Raw genomic sequence first — 23859 nt, 5'->3', positions numbered from 1 at the left:
CCAGATGGGCCGGAGTCTGTGACCCGGTTGGACCAATGAAAACTCAAGGGCGGATTTGCCGGGATTTCTGGGAACGTGACACTCCCGGAAGCTACCGCCTCTTAAAAGCCACACATGGGCGGAGTTAGCCTTCCGGCCCGCAGTCCCACTGGTTGACTTCGCTGCCTGTCACGGGAATGTGGGAGTGGGCGGGGCCGGCGCGCTCGCGTCTGCGCGGAGCCCGGCTGGCCGCGCGCGGGAAGCCGCGGAACTGCGCCGGAAAGTCCCCCGGCTGTGGGGCCCCGGTGACCCAGAGTACGTCTCCAAGAAGGAAGAGGAGGGGAGAAAGGCGGCTCTTCCCGTGCCCCTACCCGAGGCCTCGGTGGGCCCACCCTGTGACCTCCGCGGCCGGCCCCTCAGTGGTACTGCGGCCCGCGCGGGGGGCGTCCCGACCGTGGGCGCCGCGGCCCGCGCCGACCCTGGACGTCGCCGCGCAGGTAGATTGCCGTCCCCCGGCGGTCTGAACCCCCGAGACAGCCCCTCGTGCATACCCCACGCTCTCCTCCATTGTCGAGAATGAGACACGGCTGTGCCTTTGTCCACGTGGTAGAGTTGCCGCCGGCGTGAGGCTCTCGCCTGTGCAAAACGCGTGGCAGCGAATTCTCTTCAACGAGGAGAGGCGCGTCCCCTCACAGAGCAGCTCTCGGGTCTGAGGAGGGCAGGGCAGGGCGTGCGTCTGTCTAGGTTTGAATTAAAGGCGACTCACAGGAAATAAGGCCATGCCACTGTGGTAGCTTCTCCCGTCCAGCTCCGGACGCTCGACAGTGCGGGCCGTGCGAGGAGGCGGCGGTCTTCACAGCCTCTTACTCCAGTCCTCACGGTCTGGTTCTTTTTCTGATTTGACACAGACAGCGGCACTGACGGCCCCATACGTAGCTGAGAGCCAAAAGTGGAGATGGTACTTCTATGGGGTGTGGGGGCGTGGCCAATTGTTAGATTGTGTTTGGAAAGACAGCCAGGGGCGGAGAAGAGGGGCATTTCTGAGATGATGGGCGGACTGGTGCCATGGAGGGAGGAAGAGTGAGGTGGAGATCGGGAATTCCAGCCAAAGAGAAATGGGGTCACTAGGAGAAAATGCCCACTCCAGCAGTCCTGGAGTTGTGCTCATGGAGACTTGCTTACGCGAGTAAAAGGACAGCGTCGTCTTGACAAAATTTCAGCCCTCAGTCTAGTCTTGTAAATGATAGATCAGGAGTGTACTTAACCGTCGTTACCTTGATCCTGCCCTAGGTTAACCTTTTCTCATTTGTAAAATTGTTATAGTAATACTTTTTTCATCCATTTATGGTAACATTTAAATGAGGTAACATTTAAATGTGGTAACATTTAAATATGCGAAGCCCTTAGCAAACACAGCGCTTCTTATTCGTGGTTTCCGCATGGGGTGGATTCAGCCAACCTCAAATAAAAATATTCTTCAGAAAAAGAAACATGCGTTTGTACTGAACATGTAGAGGCTTTTTTTTTTCTTGTCATTGTTTCCTAAACTATACAGTATAACAACTATTTACATCCCATCTACATTGTATTAGGTATTATAAGTTACCTACAGATGATGAGGGTATATAGGAGGATGCTGCGCATAGGTTATATCAAACAATAAGTTATGTGAAAGAAATGAAAGGGGCTTATTTTATCAGGGACTTGAGCATCTGCAGGTGTTGGTATCCTCGGGGGTCCTGAATCCAGTTCCTCACAGATACCGAGGGACCGCTGTACTCAGTTCAGAGTACAGTTGAGGCTTAACTTTGAGGTCTGTGGAGGGCGTGGAAAGACCCACGTCTGAAATTGGCTCTTAACTGCTCATTTTTAGGACAGCTTCCCTCCCAGCCAGCCCTTTACCAGAAGCAGTGCACCACCTTTGCAGCCGTTATAAGTACCTGGCTCTTTCCAGCCCTCTGTGGAATGTTTTATCTATTTCATAAGCTAATCATTAAAAAAAAAAAAAAAGTCTTTTTTTGAGATGAAAAAACTATTCACTATTTAAGTTTGTAAGTATAAACTATTTTAGTAATGTCTTCTATTTTAGTAATCCACTACTTTAGTCACGTCCTCTTTTTTTTTAAGTGAAATATTTTAATTATGGAGAAAAGAACATAACAGTTGTACCTGTACCCTGAAAAAAGTAAATGTCAATTTTTTTATGCTTTTGGACTTTTTTATTGGGGGGACAATGTGACATTTCAGCTATAGTTCACATTCTGTGCCCACACACCCAAGAGCTTTGAAATCTAACATGCCTTTCTGTTGAGGCACTGTGGCTCCACAGGACTTATCTGGTGGATATTAGTACCTGTGTAAGCTGGGTGTCCTGCCTTCTAATCCCCACTCACCCAAGAGGTTTGCTGCTTCCAGCTTATCATGGGGATTATGGCTGCCATTTTGGTTCTGTCCTCATATCATTTGTGTTTCTACCCTCTTAAGAAACCTGCCTTCTCTGTCCTCCCAGTTCCTCTTGAGTGAGCTCATGATAGACTTTCCGGGACTCAGCAGCTGACAAGCATTTCATTGGTTTGGTTGGCCTTTATTGGGCCAGTGACCATTCTTCCCTTCAACATGGTCCACTGTCTTTACCAAGGGGCAGTCATGTCTGTTGCAAGCATTCAGGAAAGAGTGGCCTTCCATAGTCAAATGTACTCTATTTTATAAAATGTGATTTTAAAAATTCGTGGTCCAATCAGGCCTCCTTATCCTCTGGGAATTGATTCCAGCAGCACCCCCTACCCCCACAACAGACCAAATCTGCTCATGCTCCAAGTCCTTGATATAAAATGGCATTAAGGCGGGGCACGGTGGCTCATGCCTGTAATCCCAGCATTTCGGGGGGCCGAGGCAGGCAGATCACCTGAGGTCAGGAGTTTGAGACCAGACTGGCCAACATGGCGAAACCCTGTCTCTACTAAAAATACAAAAATTAGCCAGGCGTGGTGGCAGGCACCTGTAGTCCCAGCTACTTGGGAGGCTGAGGCAAGAGAATCGCTTGAACCTGGGAGGTGGGGGTTGCAGTGAGCTGAGATCGCGCCACTGCACTCCAGCCTGGGTGAGAGTGAGACTCCGTCACAAAAACAAAATGGCACAGTACAGTCAGCCCAACATATTTGCAGGTTTCGCCCTGAGGTTGGCTGAATCTGTGGATGTAAAACCCTCAGATATGGAGTGCTGACTATAACGAAATGTTTTTAACTAAACACTTAATGTATACTGTCTCAGTATGCCACAGTGGTAATCCTATCTTAACAAATGAGCAAACTGAGGCTTAGTAAAATTAGGCATTAGGCACTATTTGAGCCTACAGTCATTGTTCTGCAGTCTGTAACTATTTTGCCAGTAGTAGAAAAGGAGGAATGTTCCATTGTCAGGGCAGAATGAACTTTGGCATTCACATCTCTTCAACCTTACTTCCCGCAGCCCCTGGTTCCCCAAGGCAGCGGAAATACCCTGGTGGAGCCCTCCTGCCATAGAACCAGAGATGGCATCTGTGGATTTCAAGACCTATGTGGATCAGGCCTGCAGAGCTGCTGAGGAGTTTGTCAACGTCTACTACACCACCATGGATAAGCGGCGGCGTTTGCTGTCCCGCCTGTACATGGGCACAGCCACCCTGGTCTGGAATGGCAATGCTGTTTCAGGACAAGAATCCTTGAGTGAGTTTTTTGAAATGTTGCCTTCCAGCGAGTTCCAAATCAGCGTGGTAGACTGCCAGCCTGTTCATGATGAAGCCACACCGAGCCAGACCACGGTCCTTGTTGTGATCTGTGGATCAGTGAAGTTTGAGGGGAACAAACAACGGGACTTCAACCAGAACTTCATCCTGACCGCCCAGGCCTCACCCAGCAACACGGTGTGGAAGATCGCAAGTGACTGCTTCCGCTTCCAGGACTGGGCCAGCTAGTGGGGGTGGCAGAGGTCTCTTTGCTTCATTCAGCCCTAGCTCTGTAGAGAAATGCAAACCTTGACTCTCAAGGATGTGAGGAACACAAGTTCATTTCTGTTGTTGCGGAGACACTGCAGACTCCACTGTGCTGAGGTTGAACTCTTTTTTTTGTTGCTCAAGCTCTAGGAGTCCCTTTCCTGAATATATACTTGTTTGTCATAGTTTCCTTTTCAAAGTAGTAAACTTTTCTATTTTTCTACTTGCCCAGTAGAGACTCTGATTCTGGAAATTCTGACAAATAATTTAATAATACACATGTTGCTTCTTTCCCCCTGTCTGATGTGTTTGACCAGGTTTTGAGGGAGGAGGAGGGCTAAAGGCAGAAAGCATAGTAGGAAGCACCCGCACAGGGGTGAGGATCAGAGCTTAGTACCTCCCCTAGGCACCAGTGTGCACATAGTTGACCCACCTGGAGCTGTGATTCACAGCCCCATGCACACTAGAATCTCTTGGGACACTGAAAATTACCTATGCCAAGGCCATACTCCAGACCCAACCATGCTTGAGTCTGTGTGTGTGTGGTGGTGGGTAGGAGGGTTGGTTTTTTTTTTTTTTTTTTTTTTGAGACAGAGTCTTGCTCTGTCACCCAGGCTGGAGTGCAGTGGCATAATCTCGGCTCACTGCAACCTCCATCTCCCGGGTTCTAACAATTCTTGTGCCTCAGCCTCCTGAGTAGCTGGTATTGCAGGCACATGCTACCACAGCTGGCTAATTGTTTGCCTGAATCTTTGAGGATAGGACTGGGCATGGGCAGTTTTAAAAAGCACCCTAGGTGTCTTTTAGGATACATCACCTTAGGATATAGCAAAATCACCTAACAGATGGCTGGGCCCTACCTTAGCACCTTAGCTGAAAATTAAATGTTGAGAACAGATGAAATACTAGAGTTAGCTAATAATTGCTTATAAATGAAGCCACTATATTAAACTCATTCATAAAGAGAAAGTGAATCAGCACTGATTCTGAGAGGAAGAAGCACTGAAACTGGGATGGGGGACATCAGAACTAGAAGCTGCTTTTACTGATCCTAAAGGCCAAACCCAATTGCATTTCTCCAATGTAAAGAATAGAGAACCCTGTAGAAGTTGGACCAATAGATGATGTGCCTGCCATGCTGCAGCTTCCCCAATTAAGTTGTCTTTGGTAAGAGTGTGCTAAGTTTGGGATAAGGTAGTCAAGATACTGGGATGGGAAATTTTGAGAAGGGTAAGAATCCTGATGAGCACAGTGACATGGGTAACCGTTTCCTCTTGACACCCCTTCCCTTCTCTATTATCTGAAGCCCAGTGTTTTGAGAGACAAGGGACCCACCTTAAAGACTTGACTTTCTCATTCAATTTGTAGCTAGGTCTGACATGTGATTAAGTTCTGGCCAATGAAGTAGGACTGAACTTGGGGGAATTTTCCTTCAACAGACCTTTCTTTTTTCCCCACTCTATCCTGCTGCCTGGAAAGGTTATGCTGGCCTGACCATGGGCTCTGGCTCAGTCTTGGCCAAGAGAACAGCTCAGCTATACCCTAGAGGTAGGATAGTGGTGAGCTAAAAGGAGTCTAGGTCCCATGTGGAAACACCAAAATAGCCACAGCTCACTCAACCTAAGACTTCTTTTTAAATGAGAAATCCCATCTTAAGCCATTATCAATTTGGGGTGTGTGACACTGACACACAGCAGCAATCCTAAGTGAGGAAAAGGATTTGAATGGGGCAGACTGTTCACTATAGGGCCCAGAGGACACGGGGACGGCCCCAACTACTGCCCCTCAGGTCTGGGCCAGACCCCCAGTGGACAGGGAGGATAGGGTACTGGGCGTGTGTCCCCACCCACACTAGCCTGGTTGCAGGCGGCCTCCAAGGGCACAGCGGGAAGCTCCGCCCTTGCCACACCCCTGCCACCCGGGAAGACAAGTGTGCGTGGCACCCTCCTCCTTCGTCCCTGCGGGTGGGGTTTCCCACCGGTGGAAAGCGAAAGCCCCTCCCGTTATGTCCGGCGCGCTGACCACTGCCTTAATTATAAGGCAGATGAAGGTGAAGAGTTTACTGGTTTTTATTTTTACAACTTTTTCTAAATTTTAAATTATTTTAAAAAGTTTAAGAAATTAATTGTGCTGAGTGTAATCATGCAGTGCGAGTTCTTAATAGTGGCCACATCCACAAACCTTGTGTGGAAGAACAGAAGGCGTTCTGCTGTGTTTCACCGTCTCTCCCTCGCTTCAACTTCCAGGTCCCACAGTAGTGGTGACAGCAAGGTCTGTTGGTTTCTTTGGTTTGGGTTTGATGAAAGGCCACTCCAGTGGGGTAGGGGGTGGGCAGGGAGAACAGGGGCTGGGGTGGGAGGGGCAGGAGTTGGGGCCTTGGGGAGTGGAGGAGACGAAGGGGAGAGTGGCTTGGAGAAATCTGGAAGAAGAGACATTGGAAGGCCTGGGGAGGTGAAATGGACACTGGGTGAAGCTGAGGAGTCCTACTGAACCATGTTACCTCTGATCCTGATATTGCCAGAACACCAGGAAATCAAGAAGCTTCTGAATGTGGTCTGTTGCAAGCTTGGAAGGTGCACACCTGTTGCTGCTAATTTGGACAATTTGGGGGAAGAGCAGAGATTTAGATGCTGCTTTGGTCGACCTTAAACACCAGCCCTGCCTCCCCTACCACCTTGCCAAATTAGGGCCCAGTCTCTCTAAAGAGCAAACAGAAAACTGCAGAAAGTTGCTTTGTCCTGTAGACAAAAGGCTGGGACTTGGTAAGAGGAGGGACCCAGGATGCAAAACTTAAGACCAGCCTGGCCAGCAAGGCGAAACCCCGTCTCTACCAAAAATAGAAAAATTAGCTGGGCGTGGTGGCGGGCGCCTGTAATCCCAGCTACTCAGGAAGCTGAGGCAGGAGAATCGCTTGAACCCAGGAGGCGGAGGTTGTAGTCAGCCAAGATCGCGCCACTGCATTCCAGTCTGGGCGACAGAGCGAGGCTCCGTATCAAAAAACAAACAAAAAATCTTAAACATCACCAACGAGCCTTGTGAGAAATGGTTTAACGTTGTCATACCTTGCCCAATTTTAAGGCAGGTAAAGGCGTGTGTTTCAACTGAACCCCAGCTGCCCTTTAGGGCATGCTTAATTTGATGTGGACTGTAACCTATTTTGCAGCATGGTAGAGATTTGGAATCTGCACATTAGGAAGAGCGCCCACGAGGCGGTGGCGTTCTTTCTCCATCGGAGCTCACACCCCTCCTGGGGCGCCCTCTCCCAACCCGGGCTCCCGGTGAGCGCGGCCGCCGCTCCTCTGAGGGCTGCTCTTCCCTCGCTTCCGAGCCGAGGCCCCCGCGACACGAACGCCACGCCCGAAGCAGCTCTCGGAACCCAGAGCGCCCATGGGCAGCTCTCGCCAGGACGTACTGACCGAGGGTAGGCTGCCCAGCCGAGTGGGAATGTTGAGGAAAGGACAGCAGCTCAGCAAACGAGCTCAGTAAAACCACAGCCCAGACCCCGCTGGCCACCAGCCCGAGACCAAGACGCAGGGGGTCGCGCCGGTTTCGCACACAACCGCAGGTTCCAGCATCCCCGATACGACCGACGTCATTACCCTGCGACCGCTCAGGACACTTCGGAGAACTCTTTTTTCGGCTAATAATCGCGCAGTGGCGCGACCACGTGACTCCGGCGCCCTAGCCCCGCCGTCCGTCTTCAAGGAGCCCTGGAAGGAACTATCCCAGCGGCTCCAGAAGGCGGGGAGAGGCGGGGCCGGACTCCGGGACAGCCAATGGGCGGGGAGTGCCGCCCAGCCGGACCCACCGGCTGCTCCCTCACGAGCCTGTGGGAGTGCGCCGGCGGTGCAGGTGAGGGGCAGCGAGGGCGCCTAGTGGGCAGGGCCCCGGGGTTGCGCGTGCGTCAGTGTTCTTCCCAGTGCAGTTTAGAATTTGATACATTTCTTTCCAGTCTATTTCTATAGATTTGTTTTCAAGTCAGATCAGACCCTGTGTAAAATAGTGTAGCCTCCGTTACTCATTATAACATGGTGAGCATTTCCCCAAGCTATTACACATATTTTTAAACATTGTTTTAATGACCGGCATAATAATCCAGTGCTTGGATATATAAAATTATTCGGCCATCTCCTTATAGGTGAGATTGTTTCCAAAGTTTCACTAATGTGAGTCCACTGCAGTGAACGCCCTTACATAAAAATTGTTCACTCCCGTGTACTTTTCTCGTGCAGAGTTCTACAGCATGAAACACTATATTTAACTGCGTCAGGGTGATGTTTATCAGTGGCTTATTATTGTTTTTATAGTATTCTATTGTCAGTGAAGTATGCCATTCACACTCTCAAGTGAGTTGTCTATTTGTATTATTTTTTAAAAAATCACAACATAAACTTAGAAAGGAGAGCTTTATTTCTTTAAAGGGTGATAACCTGCAAGGTGGCCCTTCTGACAAGCTGGGAAGCATAGCTTCTGGCAGGAGCTCAAAAGGCAGGCACCTGGAGGGAAGGGGGCCTAAGACAGATTTAAGCTGAAGGGCTTAGCCAGGTACACATATGAACAGGCCACAGGAAGAGCTATGAATATTCATGAAACGGGTCCTGACCCAAGCTTACTGGACAAACGTGCATGTTATAGGTGACCTACTTTGGGGTGGACTCAGCATTTACATGTATTCATGTATTACACTTAGACCCTCTAAGTTGAAAGATCTTTTCAGAACACTGATGCACTTGTGTGCAGCCTCTGTAAACCGCCAGAATCAGACCCTATTCGGTTGTTTCCCATCAGGAAAAAGTTACTGCAGTCAGTCTCTGGTCCAATCAAAGCAGTAATTATTTGTGGAAGTGGCGGGGCTGGGGCCGGGGGCGTGTCAGTCAGCATGTGGATGCAAAGCACATTGTTTGAATATTGCTTATCTAGAGGCTAGTGCTTGTTTGGCTGCTAGAGAATAAAAACCTTGTGGCAGTTAAGGCATAGTTTCTTCTTGAAGTGTAGAGGTGCATGACAACCCTTGCTGGGCATGGCCCTTCATTCTTTATCATTTAGTATTGCCACAAAGAGTCTGTGAGTCTTATGACCTCTATTTTAACCTTAATGCTAGGATGGGTGGTGCACGGAAATGAGGCCTGTCCAACCTCTTGTTCCATCATGGCCAGGAACTCAGTTTTTAAGGTTTCTCTGGCTTAAAAAAAACTCGTTTTTAATGTTTGTTTTCTCCCTCTTGGCCAAGAGGGAGTCTGTTCCATCAGTTGGGGGGCTTAGAATTTTATTTTTAGTTTACAGTATACTTTGCTACTTTTGTGTTAGGCTGGTGTTTTTTACCTTACTGATTTCCAGAAGTTCCTTTGAATAAGCTTGTTGTAATTTCTACCTTTGAACCTGATCTAGTTTATAAATTCCTGTAGCATTTATAAAGATAATTTTAATATAAAATATATGATTATCATATGCCTTTTCTTTCTTTGGTTAGGCATTAAAGCTATTAAGACACGCAACTAAAGCAATCCTTTCAGCATTGAATGCTAGCTAACATAATCAAAGGTGCAGTCTCGTTCTATTGCCCAGACTAGAGTGCAATGGCGTGATCTAAGCTCACTGCAACCTCCATCTCCTGGGTTCAAGTGACTCTCCTGCCTCAGCCTCCTGAGCATCTGGGATTATAAGGGCCTACCACCACTCCCGGCTAATTTAGTTTTGTTTTTTTGAGACGGAGTTTTGCTCTGTTGCCCAGGCTGGAGTGCAGTGGCACAATCTCCACTCACTTCAACCTCTACCTCCCGTGTTCAAGCGATTCTCCTGCCTCAGTCTCCTGAATAGCTGGGATTACAGGCATGTGCCACCTTGCCTGGCTAATTTTTGTATTATTAGTAGAGAAGGGGTTTCACCATGTTGGCCAGGCTGGTCTTGAACTCCTGACCTCAGGTGATCCGCCCACTTCGGCCTCCCAAAGTGCTAGAATTACAGGTGTGAGACACCACACCTGGCCTAATTTTTGTATTTTAGCAGAGACGGGGTTTCACCATGTTGGCCAGGCTGGTCTTCAACTCCTGACCTCAAGTGATCAGCCTGCCTCAGCCTACTAAAGTGCTGGGATTACAGGCGTGAGCCATGGTGCCTGACCACCTTTTTGTAATGCAAAACAAAATCATAAAACACGATTCTGGGCCTGCTGGAGCCATGGGTGAAAACTGCATTCATTCCAATTTCTTCAAATCATGGAATGCAAATATAAAGAGAGTCCGCCTAAGAAAGATTTCTGTCACTCATTCATTCTTCAAATATTTATTGAGCACCTACTATGTGTGGGAAACTGGCTCCAGTTCAGGAAATATAATTAAAAGTACAATCTCCCAATCCTTTTCAGAAAGGTAATGGAGAAAGAAAACACTTTGTAATTGAATGAGCATTAAACTAGAATGTGATACTCATCAGAGGCAATCCACTAAGAGACTGCAAAGACAGAACGAAATCTCCCTCTTTTGTGCAGCCAAGCAATCTATTACGCACATTTTCAAGATAAACAATAACTAGTTCTCAAGGGAAGTTGGCAGCATTTTTCATCACACAGTTCATCTAACCTGATATTTGGGGTTATCCTCTGTGTTAGCCAATTGGCTTTATCTAGAGAAAAAAGAAACTTGTATCTTTATGATATAATTTTGTAAGTTGGAGCTAACGGCCCACTCAAGTTAGGCTCCTACTCTCCCAGTAAAACTGGGAGATAGGGGCATTAACTCCCTTGATACTTAAAGAGATGGCTCCTAGGTCCTAGAGAAAGACATATCTAGGTTATAAAGCGGACAAAAAAGGCCTAACTAGTCTTCAAAAGGATTTATATATTTCAAAGAGAGGAAAAAGTACTTACACTAATTACCAATTTTCTAAAAGTAAATGTTCAAAGTAAAAGGGAGGGAAATCTCTTATTTCCAACAGGAAGTAGTAAACCTCTTATTTTAAATTTGTTTTTGTCCTGACAGTCCCCAAACATTACAAACTCAACCTATCAATAAGACATGGCTGAATTAACTGCTGGCCACAGTAACGGACTGCATGACCTGGCAAAGCTTTAGCAATGGCTGGGAGCAAAATGCAAGGTCAGTTTATGGAGAACTGGAAGTCTGGCTCAAGGAAGGTGTTTCAAAGCGGGCTTTGGTTAGTATTGAGCAAGAACTGGTGGAAACAGCAAGATTTCGAGGAGTCAGCGAATCTTAGGGCATCAATTGTGCTTTCCCCGGAAAAGTGGATGGGTCTCTGGGGAAGTTCTGTAGTGAACAAAGCCTTCGCCGGGATGGGAACTCCTGGAAAAATAAAGCCCTGCAATAAAGACCACAGGGTGCAGTCCTGGCTCCTGGCGAGCCGCGTCCCCCAGTAGGGGCGGGGGCACCGCTAAAGAAGCGCCCCAGAGGAGAGCGCCGCGCCCCGCCTGGCGCCAGTTCTCCAGCGCCCGTGGAGGCATCTGCGCGCCGCTGCGCCCCCAGTAGCCACGGTGAGTGCCAGCTCCAAGCCTGGCTTGCCGCGAGGTCCCTCGCGTGGCCACGGGGCCCCACGGGTGCGCTCGGCCTCGGGGACCTGAGCAGCTCTTAGTGGCACGCGAGCTGCAGGCCACGCCCTGACCGCTGGCTGCTGGGGCCCGGAAGCGACGGCGCCTGGCGGCCAGAAGCCCGGAACGGACGCGAAAGTGACCACGCACCTCTGACGCTCATATGACTTTTCGCGACTGGCCCCGCCCCTCTGTGGCGTGCCGCAGAGCAGACGTCGCTGTCTCCTGCGCAGGCGCAGGCCTTGGCTCGCGGCGGGTGACGCAACCGGCGTCGCCAGACAGTCGCGCGGCCAGATCAGGAAACTGCCGGAACCGCTCCGTCGCCCGAAGTGTGCGCTCAGCCACTTCCTCAGCCCCGCCAGGGGCGGGGCCGGCCGCGGGAGAGGAGGGGCCTGCAGCGACCAATCTGCGGTGCCTGCGCAGGGTGCCACGCCACGCCCAGCCGGGCCGGCCGTTCCTACCGGCCTGGTCCAGCGGACAGCGGCGGCAGAGGGGGTGCCGGCTGGGAGGTGAGTGCTCGGCCCACAGGCCTGGCCCCGGCCCCTCGCCGCCCGCCGCCGCTTCTCTGTGGTCCGCGCGCCCCGGCTGCTCTGTGGAGCTGCGGGTCTCGGGGATGTGGGAGCGGGGCAGGGGGCGGCCCGAGGGCCTGATCCACGCGGCCCCGGATGCCCGCGTCGGGAGGCGGCGCGTCCGGCCGAGGAGGGGCTTCTCTGTGGCTGCAGTAGTTTGTTCTCCGGGTCGTCTTTGGAGTGGCGGAGCGGCGTCCGGGCGCTGGGGCGGCCAAGTGGCGCGGGCAGGGTGGGAGGTGCCGTGAGGGCGGCGAGGACAGCGGCGGCTTTAAGCCTCCCTGGAAACCCTGGTCCTTGTGGCCGTGGACGGTGCTGCGGATAGCAGCGTCTCCTGGAAGGGCTCTGGCTCCGTGAGCCCCGGGGATTCAGGAGCCGCCGACGGTGGTGCACATGCCGGGCGCACTAGGAGGCGGCCGGAATGCCAATGAGATTCGGCGGACACGCAGCTGTCACCGGCCGCAGAGGGCCCTGTCTCCACCTCCAGTGCCTGCACTCCAGTAGCCAAGCAACATGGGAAATCGCGCTCAGAACCCACTTTGCTGATTGAGAAATCAGGTCCCCTCGAAGGCCCTGTTGGCAGAGGTCTGGGGAAGTCAGGGCTGGGCGGTGCATGTGGGCATCAGGCTGAGAGAGCCCTCTGCAGTCTTGTTTCCCCAGGCTGGGGCTGGGACCACTGAAACCCCGCCCCACTCATAGATCCCTTGCTTAGGCTTTGTCAGTGTTCTCACAGTTTACTGTGGCGTCTCCTTCAGGCGACATTGATCAAACCTCATAGGTACCTGTTTACAGTGGAATTCCCAGAGGGCAGTCTTTTCCATGTTTGGGGGACTGGTGGTTGTGGGGAGCGGTATCATTGATGAGACTGCAGAAGGGGAGAGGGGTGGAACTAGTTTTTCAGGGAAGATGATGACAAGTTTTTTTCTAGACATGTTGAATCCGAGGTGACATCTGTGGTCTGGCCGAAGGAGGCTAGAAGGAAGGCATGTGCTTTGGATGGATGGAAACAGGAATCAAAGAGGAAGGTAGATTCAGGAGCTGAAGGGCAGGGACGAACTTCGTGGAGAAAACACATTCAGGGAGTTTGTGGCAAAGCAGCAGAAATGACGATGGGGTGAAGGTATCTGGAGGCCTTAGGTGGGGTTGGTGAAATTTGCATGCCCGCTGCAGTGGAAAGATTTAGGGGCTAAAGATAGCCCTTTGCTTTTGGCAAGGCTGAGGGGAAGAGTGTGTTGAGTAGTTTGAGTTGAATCCAGGCACCAGGCCCTGGCTTAGGTCCCAACCAGCCATTGACTGTTACCTTGATAGATCCTCATCTATGAAATGGGGATCACTGTAGCACCTTGGCCTATGTGTGGGAAACCAATAACAACTAGCCAACAAGTTTCAGGCTCATGGAACCCTGGTAACAGCCGGTCAGCCTTCTTCAGAGGAGGAAATGGGTTCACAGAAGTAGCTTGCTCAAAGTAACATAAAAGCCTTGGAACTTACATTATTTCGGTAGAGTAACAATAGTTCAAATTATGAGGAGTTTAGGATGTTGGGAATGGGCGATGAATTGTGAACTGCTTTTCCAAGAAGTTTTCCTCATGGAAAGTAGTTATTTAGTTGATTCTTTTCAAAAGCAAAAATGATTCCCTAAGGTTTTGGATTTGCTCCCAGATGGTGGTGGCTATGTGTTTTAATTATCTGGTTTCCTGATCAGAGAACTAGACATTATTGTTGCCATGAATTCTTTTACAGTTTTGGGGACTATGTAAGCAAATTAGACAGTGACCTTGGTGAGCAAATTACTGTGTTAATGTATTTCACTAATCACAGCTTCCATCATTTGTTTATCACTGGAGGAAATCTTAGAATACACTTTTTTTCATGCCAATTTATTATCTTAGGAAAATGCATGAGGAACTTCACTTTAGAAAACTGCTAAGAAGTGAAATGTCATTTGAATCTTTACCTGAGTAAAGCTAGGTTGTTAATGAGTCTGTATCCTCTCAAGTACTGAAGGAATCCTCAAATTTTAGTCCTTTTGCATCAGTGGTTGCTCATGTATAATTCTTGTTTCTTTTTCAAAGCTGTTTTTGGAAGGAAGAAAGATGGAAAGCAGTGCAGTTCTGCTGGAATCCAAATCCTCCCCATTTAACCTACTGCATGAGATGCATGAACTTCGCCTCCTGGGTCACCTGTGTGACGTGACAGTCAGCGTGGAGTATCAGGGCATCCGCAAAGACTTCATGGCCCACAAGGCAGTGCTGGCTGCCACCAGCAAGTTTTTTAAGGAAGTGTTCCTTAATGAGAAGAGTGTGGATGGTACTAGGACTAATGTCTACTTAAATGAAGTACAGGTTGCTGACTTTGCTTCATTTCTTGAGTTTGTCTACACTGCAAAGGTAAAGGTAGAAGAAGATCGGGTGCAGCGAATGCTGGAAATGGCTGAAAAGCTGAAATGTTTGGACTTATCAGAAACTTGTTTTCAATTAAAGAAACAGATGTTAGAGTCGGTACTTTTGGAGTTGCAAAATTTCTCAGAGTCTCAGGAGGTGGAGGTGAGCAGTGGCTCCCAAGTTAGTGCTGCTGCTGCCCCCAGGGCAAGTGTGGCCACTGATGGCCCTCACCCCAATGGTCTCACGGATTCCTTGGGCTACCCAGGAGAGAGAGCCAGCAATGGCATGTCTTCAGATTTGCCACCGAAGAAGTCCAAGGACAAACTAGACAAGAAGAAAGAAGTAGTTAAACCTCCCTACCCTAAAATCAGGAGAGCTAGTGGAAGGCTGGCGGGGAGGAAGGTCTTTGTGGAGATCCCTAAAAAGAAATATACGAGAAGACTCCGAGAGCAGCAGAAAAGTGCAGAGGGTGACATGGGGGACTACAGGTGTCCCCAGGACCAAAGCCCGGACAGGGTGGGCACGGAGATGGAGCCGGTTTCCAAAAATGAGGGTTGCCAGGCAGGTGCTGAGTTGGAGGAAGTGTCAAAGAAAGCAGGGCCGGAGGAGGAAGAGGAGGAGGAGGAGGAGGAGGACGAAGAAGGGGAGAAGAAGAAGAGCAACTTTAAGTGCAGCATTTGCGAGAAGGCGTTTCTGTACGAGAAGAGCTTCCTGAAGCACAGCAAGCACCGCCATGGCGTGGCCACCGAGGTGGTGTACCGCTGCGACACCTGCGGCCAGACCTTCGCCAACCGCTGCAACCTGAAGAGCCACCAGCGCCACGTGCACAGCAGCGAGCGCCACTTCCCATGCGAGCTGTGCGGGAAGAAGTTCAAGCGCAAGAAGGATGTGAAGCGGCACGTGCTGCAGGTGCACGAGGGCGGCGGCGAGCGGCACCGCTGCGGCCAGTGCGGAAAGGGCCTGAGCTCCAAGACAGCACTGCGGCTGCACGAGCGCACACACACGGGAGACCGGCCCTACGGCTGCACTGAGTGCGGCGCCAGGTTCTCGCAGCCGTCTGCGCTCAAGACGCACATGAGGTACGCAGGGAGCCATCCAGAGGGGTCCCTGCGCACTGGAAGGGTGTGACAAGCACTGAGGTCGTCCTGGGATTTGATGTCTTACTGCTTAATTTCTCTGCTCCAGACGTGGGGGCTTATTTCGAGACAGCGTTGAGTTCTCTGTCAAGGTAGAGGGGCTGCGAGTGATGGCTCTGCTCCCTTGTTCTGAGACCCCTGGGGCGCCCTTGCTGGCCAGGAAGTCCCCCTGGTGGGACTGCGACAGCGGCCGCGGGCTCGCCCCACTGTGCTGGAGGAAGAGTTGGGCCTCGTTACCTTTATTTCTCCTTTCCTGACTCTTCATTTAGATCTTGGGTTCTGTGACCCTCCGGGTCCCACAGTCTCAGTAGAGACCTCAGTGAGATGCCATTTCAGGCTTTAGGACTCGTCTCTGGTCTTTCGGTTCTCAGGCTTGGAAGGAGTGCCATCTGGGCAGTCTACACTCCAGAATCAGGACAGACAGTGCTTTCTGTTTCTTAATATGTTTCTGAGCTGTAGGTGTGTGGTGATGTTTTTAAATGTTTCCTTATAGTTCTTAGTATATTTATTCTTGAAATCTCAACAAGCAGTTGTTTTCTCTTCTCTTCTAGATCTGCCCTCAAACCTCGGTCAGTCTTGGGTTAGTAGCATGGTGTTCATCTTTTACTCTATATAATAAGTTAAAAATACTTGGTTTAGGAAGTGCTCAGTAAATTATGTTTGATTGCTACTTCATACTAGTTGTGACATTAAAATGCTTACGCATTTTAAAAATGCCACCATCAGCAATTTGAGAACAGTTCTCCTTTCTCTACTGGTGATGTCATGTTAGGAAATGAGAGTAACATTTTTGATCATGTGACACTTAATCAGCAGTAGTTCCTAAGGTGTTTGTGGCTGATTGTGTATGAGACAGCTTTACAAATGTTAGATTGTGGTCTTTAGTGTTTTAAAAAATCTGCAAAGGCCTGGTCTCTACCTGCACATGCCTTATAGCATCAGCAATAGGGCTTGTGATCAGGTGTAGATGAACATTCCAGTCAGTGATTTATGGAAAATGTGTGGATCCATTGACCTTGTGCAGAAACTCAGTTTATTTTGGGATGGAGATTATGGGCTCTTGACCTGTCACTACAGTCATTCTCATTAGGTCTCTTGGAATAAATGATTTTTGCAGGATAGAGTGGAAATTGTATTGCAAAGTGAGCTTTGAAATACATCCTAAGTTATCATCTGAATGTTGTACTTTCAGAATTCATACAGGGGAAAAACCTTTTGTCTGTGATGAATGTGGTGCAAGATTCACTCAGAACCACATGCTGATTTATCATAAAAGGTGTCACACAGGTAAATACCCATGCTGTTGTGATTGAATGTCTTTCCTAGATCTAGAAGGAAATGCAATTGATTAATTTTGAAGTTGGCATCTACCAAGGTGGTGCAGGTTAAAGCCATGATATAGCTTTTCCATCTAGTAAGTGAGCAAAATGAATAAACATACACCCATTGCCTTTGTTGCTAGTGTGCACATGGCCATGGCTTTTATACCACCAGGCCATAGGATCTGGCATGCACGTCTTAGGTATCAAGAGATATAAAATAGTTCTTTTGTAACTGAAAATTTTTTTTCTAAGACTCTGTCCTAAAGAAATTGTCCAACATGGGAAGAGCGGTATGCTGTTATCCCACTTCTTGCTATTTTTATTAACTAAGAATGGGAAACAGCCTGATTGTCCAACCACAAGGAAGTGCTCCAGTAAACTCTGGTAAATCTATACCCTGGCTTATGACCCGGCTATTCAGAGTAAGGGCTCTGAATGACATGAAAAAGTCTGTGCTTGGATGTTCAACTTTAAAATCCACAATTAAGCGTACAGTTAACCTCAACTGTACTGAAAACCTGCACATAAAAGACCAGAAGAAAATAAGTTGTTATATGATACATTAAGGTAGTAGGATTATCTCATTTCTGTTTTCCAAAGTCTTTATGATTTATTATGTGACAGAGAAAATTTAAGTTGGCTTTATTCTGCTTCAGCACAGTAACCCTGAGGTTTAGAATCTTGTGGAAGATACAGAAGCATACAGCACTGAAGTGTTCCAATTCTTCTCAGTTTCTTCTTTGCTTGCATTTTTTATTCTTACTTGTAAACACTGGCTTACAAGCCTCAAGTTCAGATGCATGTGAGACAGAGATGACATGTCTCTGACTCATTAGACACCACATCTGTGTGATTAGACACCAATTCTGCTCATTCTGAAGTCACAATTCATGTTATTAAATGAAAATCTCATTTAATGTCATGAAATTAGCATTTAATGACATGAGTTTTGACTACAGAAATGAGTAGAATTGGTGTTTAAAGAAAGCTTAGGATTGGGGACAAAGTCAGGTTATAATGAAGGATTAAGTTAGAATTGGTCCTTTGATAAGAATATTAACATGGTAGGATTTTACTAAAGTCGCTGTTTTTATTTTGATGTCTGAAATCGGGCACAGCTAATAATTTGGTAAGTCTTATTTGTGGGATTAAACTACAAAAAGTGAGATGGTATTTAAAACTTTTGTCCTACAATTCAATCAAGTTGATTGGAGTTGCTACTCTTATTTAGAATAGTGATACATATCCATTGTCAACTTCCCCTTTATTCTGATAAAGATCCATAGAAGTGTTCCTTTGAAAATAATCCAGCAGTTCCTCCAAACAGAAGTTGTGAAATTATTTTCTTGTTTGGAATGAGTAAATTTCTAAAATGTGAGCCAGCTGAACAAACAATACCTCTTTGATTCTAGTCAAATGGAATTTTTCTTGCAATTTCCAAGGATATTTTACACCAACTTTCAGTAAGTAGCAAGCATCATACATGAATATATATTTTATGATAGTTTTTACTAGAAAATGTAACATGCTGCCTACCAAGGCACTTTTGAGGAGTTCATGTGGGTTTTAACAGTGGAGACCTACTGTTCCATGTGTTTTTAATGCCTGTATTGTTTATGACTTTATTTCATTTTTTCATGTAGGTGAAAGACCTTTTATGTGTGAAACATGTGGCAAGAGTTTTGCTTCTAAGGAGTACTTAAAACACCACAATAGAATCCATACTGGATCCAAACCCTTTAAATGTGAAGTATGTTTCAGGACTTTTGCCCAGCGGAATTCACTCTACCAGCATATTAAAGTCCACACAGGTATGGTTGGAATGTCCCAGGGAAGGGAGTTTAGTTTGGCCAAAAAAAAAAAAAATTCCAAAGCTTGTAGATTTACCAGTAAATTACTTGGAACTAAGCTTTTGAAGAAAACTGGCCAAACTTTGTATGTCATAATAGCATTTATTTAGAGATTGTTTCTAACTCTGAGAAACTGAAAAGTGGGAGCACTTATGTGTGTAAATGGGAGAAGACTAAGTCCCTTTGCTACATGGAGTTTTTACTGAAAAGGACAGACAGCTTAGTCATGGTGTGAATGTAGGAAGTAGATGTGGATGTGTGGACATAGGGATAATGATCTGTACATGTTAGTATATGCACACGCACACATGCATATTCAGTTGTTAGGGGTCTTGTAATTATATACTCCATTACCGTGGAAAACAGGTGTCATTCCTATAGTTATAATACCTGCTGCAGGCACATGTCCTGGCCCCTTTTTGGTGTAGGCCATAAATTTTTGGTATTATAGAGATAGTAGATTTGTAGCCCTTAAGTTGTTCCCAGCATAACCTTCCTTCTGTTGGATGCTGAGGCTCCCCAGTGGTTTACAACAGCATCATTCATTCAAGTATGTATTCAGAATTAAGCACAGTAGGCCAAAGGGACCCACCAGCAGTCTCCTCTCTCCCTGCCTCAGGGGAGCGTCCCTACTGCTGTGACCAGTGCGGCAAGCAGTTCACCCAGCTCAACGCCCTCCAGCGCCATCGCCGCATCCACACAGGGGAGAGGCCATTCATGTGCAATGCATGCGGACGGACATTCACCGACAAGTCCACTCTTCGACGGCACACCTCAGTAAGCAGTGGGTTGGCTTATTTGAGAAACAAGCTGCTGTCCTTAGATACATGGAAAGAGAAATACCTACCACCATTCTCCAAGGTGGTTAGAGGTCGAGACAACAAGTACTTTCTCCTTGGGTTGTCTCTGCAGTGGAACACTCACGGAGTGAATGAAGTGGAACACCAGGCCCCAAGGCCCAGGGAAAGCATAATCCACGATGACTACTCTGTAACAGTGAGGGTGGTGGCAGGCGGGTACTTATTAGTGAAAGTTGAAAATTGAAGTTGTAGAGGGACTATTGTTTTAAAAGATGCACTTGTTCAGAGACACATTCAGTGACTTTTGTTTTGTGTTTAACTTATAGATACACGATAAGAATACTCCATGGAAGTCTTTCCTTGTCATTGTAGATGGCTCGCCCAAGAACAATGACGGACACAAGACTGAACAGCCTGACGAAGAGTATGTGTCATCCAAGCTTTCAGATAAATTGCTGTCTTTTGCAGAAAATGGCCATTTCCACAACCTGGCTGCAGTCCAAGGCACTGTACCTACCATGCAGGAGAACAGTTCTGCAGACACAGCCTGCAAGTCGGATGACTCCGTGGTGTCCCAGGACACCCTGCTGGCCACCACCATCAGCGAGCTTAGCGAGCTGACCCCACAGACAGACTCGATGCCCACACAGCTTCACTCTTTGAGCAACATGGAATAAGAGCTTCAAGCAGTTCCCATCCTGTTAGTCTGTGTGGTAGCTGAACTCAAGATGATGTCGGGCTAAGAAAAATAATTGTCCATGTGCAAAGATGTGGGCAAGAATGGCCTCTGCAGATTTTCCTGAACTTCTGCTAACTTGCACGGCTTTATCACAGCATTTTTAAAGCTTTCCCTTAAAAATCCTGATCTGCATGATCTCAGCTACTTTATCGACAAACAAGGCAGTGAACATAACCTTACTTAATTCTGGTGTAGGGTGTATGTGTTATTCGTTCTAATTCTTGATTATCTAGTTTAGACAACTGCTGGTCTTAACTGCAGAGTACAGAGCACTGAACCAGCTCCTGATATTGTCGTTAGCAGTCTTCCTGGCTTCTCACCCTGCCTTATATTTCCATGTGGGTTTACTTCTCTCATAACTACTTTTAAGGTATTTTTCTTCCAAGCTGAAATAAAACTGGGGCCACATATTTTCAGTCATTTCTTCCCTGTTGAATTGAAGCAAATCGGATTTTCTGTGGGGACCCTCAAATGCAACTGAAGAAATAGATTGTTGCATTCATTCCACCCCACCCCCCATTTGTAGGCAGTAAACAAGGTATGACAGATTGAACACCTGCAAAACTGCTAGCATAATCTCAGCACATATGCAGCTAGGAAGTCTGTCATAAAATCAACTTAGAAATGAGATGAGACTGTTAAGTTTCAGTCTTAAAAAAATCAGATTAGGTAAAAGCTGTCCTACCAAAGAGTCTAGCAAAACAATATAGTATTTTTTTGCAGAGGCGTGAAAAATTAGATGCTTTAGAGTACTTGAAAGTTGTGTAGTCATTTTATTTGCAAAATGAGGTGACTGTGGCAAATTATAGAACACAGAGTATTATTATTTTTGCCAGGTTTTTCTGACTTTATTTCTGTAATTTCCAGAAACCCAGACTTCTCGTTTCTATACCTAGAGATGGAAACAGGCAAGTAACTGACATGTCTATTTCCTTGGGAGCATGTGAGAACACAGCAGTAGGGACCAAAAGTCTCAGCACACTTACCTCCGATTATGCCTTAAAGAGTTGATTGTGAAGAACCAGTAACTGTCTCAAATGCTTCTTTCGCTGTTTCATGCAGGACTTAATTATTGCTTTAAAAAATTCACAATGAAAAGACGATTCTGCTGTATTTGTTAAATGTTGACATTTGGTTCTAGGGCCTTGAGTATGTGCCACGTGCTTGTGAAATGCTTTGATTCACATGTAACATTTAAACATATTAATTTAAAAAAGGGAACCTTGGAGAATTCTTTTGTTCGCTAGTTCCTTTTTTGTCTACATTTTTAATTTATTAAACTTGCTGTGAAAACATTGATTTTCTAAGAGGAAGGTACTTTGTCCTTAAGTTCCAGGATGAAGATGTAGCTGCACTACGCCAGAAATTAATGAGGGAAGACTTTCTTCCTAAGTGCTTATGTTTTAACTTATGTTAGTGAAACCACTACAAGGTGTTTCAAGCGCTGATAACATGTTTCACACCTGCCCTTGGAGGTCACAGTACTAATTTACTTCAAATTTAGTTATGACAATGTCACTGTATCCTAGTTATGTTTACAGAACAAATAAATAATGACTGTCACACATCCAGAGGAGACCGAACCTGCCCAGCTGATGTACTGTTTTATGGAATAAAGTCACTTGATCAGAAGGAATTGAAACAATAGATTATTTTGTTACCTACTGGAGGGATTTTTGTCTTGAATTTGTTTCTTTAGAAATTCTACAAAAAAATGTTGTTAATGTCTGCTTTGTAAAAGCAGTTTTGCAATTTTTTTAAAGATCTATTTCTGTGATAATTTAGGCTCTGCAGAAATAGGATTCTTAATTGAAACATATAATTTGCTTAATTAGATGAATAATGAAATGTAAAATCTGGGTCCATAAGCCTTTATTTCATACAGTCCTAGGATTAAGCTGTTTAACTGCTTGGATCCCAGTTGGTCTCTGGCAGTGGGATCCTGGAGAGGAGAAATCCTGGCCTCTGCTCACGTGCAGGCCGCAACCGGGCTCAAAGGGCGGTTGAGCTCTCTGCCACTTTCTTCGACGTAAAAAGTAGGCATCAAAGATATGACTTCTACTATATACATTTCTCTGTCCCTGAGAACAGAGAAACCTAACCCTGTAGGGGACTGGTTACAGAGGACCTCCTGGAGCGTCTGCCCCATTCCTCCAAGTCCAAGTACAGCCATGCTGAGTGGAAGCGAGGCCACCCTCTGAGTGGATTGGTCCCAAGTGTGTAATGAGGAAAGTGCCCAGGTGCCGGCACACTGCCTCTCCCAGAGCCTCAAGAAGGGCCATTTAGGAGCTTACTTCAATCATTTTCCAACCATTTTCTGTGAAATACTGTCAGCCCAAACTCTAAAGGGATGTGCAGCCTTTTGTTTTACCAAATTCTTTGTTGTCGTTTGGAAAAAATGGGCCATGTGGTGGAGACCTTTATTTAAGGTGATTTTTACAGAAATGTGATTTTGCTGTAGATGATTATCCAAACAAGTAAATTTGAGTGTATAATTTAATTTTTAACCTGTTAAAATAAACCTTGTCACTCCAAGGAGTTCATTTTTGGGAAACAAGATGGGTACTTGTCAATTTAACCAAATGTCATGATACTCAGGTACTCAGGAGTAACAATATTTCATTTGATGTGACTGAGAAAGCCAACCAGGTCAGAGGATCATCTAGCACAGCAGTCCCCAACCTTTTTGGCACCAGGGACCACTTTTGTGGAAGACAATTTTTCCACAGGTGGGGGGACAGAATGGTTTCAGGATGATTCAAGCGCATTACATTTATTGTGCACTTTCTATTATTATTGCATTGTAATATACAATGAAATAATTATATGCACCATAATGTACAATCAGTGGGAGCCCTGAGCTTGTTTTCCTGTAACTTGACAGTCCCATCTGGGGGTGATGGGAGACAGCGACAGATCATTAGGCATTAGATTCTCATAAAAAGCATACAACCTAGATCCCGTGCCCGTGCAGTTCAATAGGGTTTGCACTCCTATGAGACTCTTAATGCCGCTGCTGATCTGACAGGATGCAGAGCTCAGGTGGTAATGTGAGCCACGGGAGTGGCTGCAAATACAGATGAAGCTTCACTGCCTACAGCTCACCTCCTGCCGTGAGGCCCAGTTTCTAACGGGTTGGGGACCCCTGATACATCATCCTAAATGAGACTCAGAAAATCATCTGCGTACCTTTGGCAATCCGTACGTGGACTCTTAACTAAGGCTGACAAAACTAAGCTTTTAAACTACCATGGTGGCATCTTCATTAGGAAATTGATTCTAAGAAGAGCCACTTGATTTAGGCTTTGAATGATCAACAACTCAATGCCTAGATGGGGACAGCTTGTTCTACCATTTAAAATATTTTGCTTTGACTTGAAGTGTTGTGAATATACCTTAGGACCTGAAAACAAAGCTCTGATAAGATGGTAGGAAGAGCCAGCCTGCACTACCCCCCATGGGTCCTCTTCCTCATCAGAACTTCAGGCCCCAGTGGTCAGTGGGACTGACCCTTCCCCAGGGGCATCTCTTCTCTCTGTGCAGATACTTTGCAAAATTAAGATAAATGCCCAC

The 23859-nt window shown here is 46.9% G+C and overlaps 2 protein-coding genes and 1 long non-coding RNA gene across 6 annotated transcripts; 2 read left to right on the top strand and 1 right to left on the bottom strand.

The window, feature by feature from the left end:
- The first annotated feature begins 205 nt into the window (after window positions 1-205).
- Window positions 206-4248, top strand: NXT1 (nuclear transport factor 2 like export factor 1). Its single transcript, XM_032142615.2, has 2 exons — window positions 206-476; window positions 3448-4248. Exon 2 carries the CDS (start codon window positions 3509-3511, stop codon window positions 3929-3931), a length of 423 nt encoding a protein of 140 aa, XP_031998506.1. The 5' UTR covers window positions 206-476; window positions 3448-3508; the 3' UTR covers window positions 3932-4248.
- Window positions 4249-6002: 1754 nt separating this feature from the next.
- Window positions 6003-7537, bottom strand: LOC131382193 (uncharacterized). Its single transcript, XR_009211452.1, has 3 exons — window positions 7366-7537; window positions 6450-6539; window positions 6003-6368 (listed from the first exon to the last, which is right to left on the bottom strand). It is a non-coding gene; the product is annotated as an uncharacterized LOC131382193 (long non-coding RNA).
- A 120-nt stretch (window positions 7538-7657) lies between these two features.
- GZF1 (GDNF inducible zinc finger protein 1) lies at window positions 7658-22840 on the top strand. 4 transcript variants are annotated; one of them, XM_058432846.1, is made up of 6 exons: window positions 7658-7801; window positions 14131-15518; window positions 16768-16862; window positions 18541-18708; window positions 19367-19524; window positions 19920-22840. In XM_058432846.1, exons 2-6 carry the CDS (start codon window positions 14152-14154, stop codon window positions 20166-20168), a joined length of 2037 nt encoding a protein of 678 aa, XP_058288829.1. In that variant the 5' UTR covers window positions 7658-7801; window positions 14131-14151; the 3' UTR covers window positions 20169-22840. The 4 variants fall into 4 exon arrangements, with proteins under 4 accessions (XP_058288829.1, XP_058288827.1, XP_031999151.1 ...); XM_058432844.1 differs by having other exon boundaries at window positions 19874-22840; XM_032143260.2 differs by lacking the exon at window positions 7658-7801 and adding an exon at window positions 11914-11998 and having other exon boundaries at window positions 19874-22840.
- Window positions 22841-23859: the final 1019 nt, after the last annotated feature.

The sequence above is a fragment of the Hylobates moloch genome, unplaced genomic scaffold (genome assembly GCF_009828535.3).
Source record: "Hylobates moloch isolate HMO894 unplaced genomic scaffold, HMol_V3 SCAFFOLD_21, whole genome shotgun sequence".
In the NCBI taxonomy this organism is placed as follows: Eukaryota; Metazoa; Chordata; class Mammalia; order Primates; family Hylobatidae; genus Hylobates; species Hylobates moloch.
Note: the sequence above shows the minus strand (reverse complement) of the source record. Positions and strands in the feature narration are given on the sequence as shown.

Bases quoted from the DNA above. Each gene is read 5' to 3' on its own strand.
- NXT1 (XM_032142615.2), top strand. From the start codon at position 3,509: ATGGCATCTGTGGATTTCAAGACCTATGTGGATCAGGCCTGCAGAGCT.
- GZF1 (XM_058432844.1), top strand. From the start codon at position 14,152: ATGGAAAGCAGTGCAGTTCTGCTGGAATCCAAATCCTCCCCATTTAAC. The intron at 16,863-18,540 runs GTAAATACCCAT...TTTTTCATGTAG, and splicing joins TCATAAAAGGTGTCACACAG to GTGAAAGACCTTTTATGTGT. The intron at 18,709-19,366 runs GTATGGTTGGAA...TCCCTGCCTCAG, and splicing joins GCATATTAAAGTCCACACAG to GGGAGCGTCCCTACTGCTGT.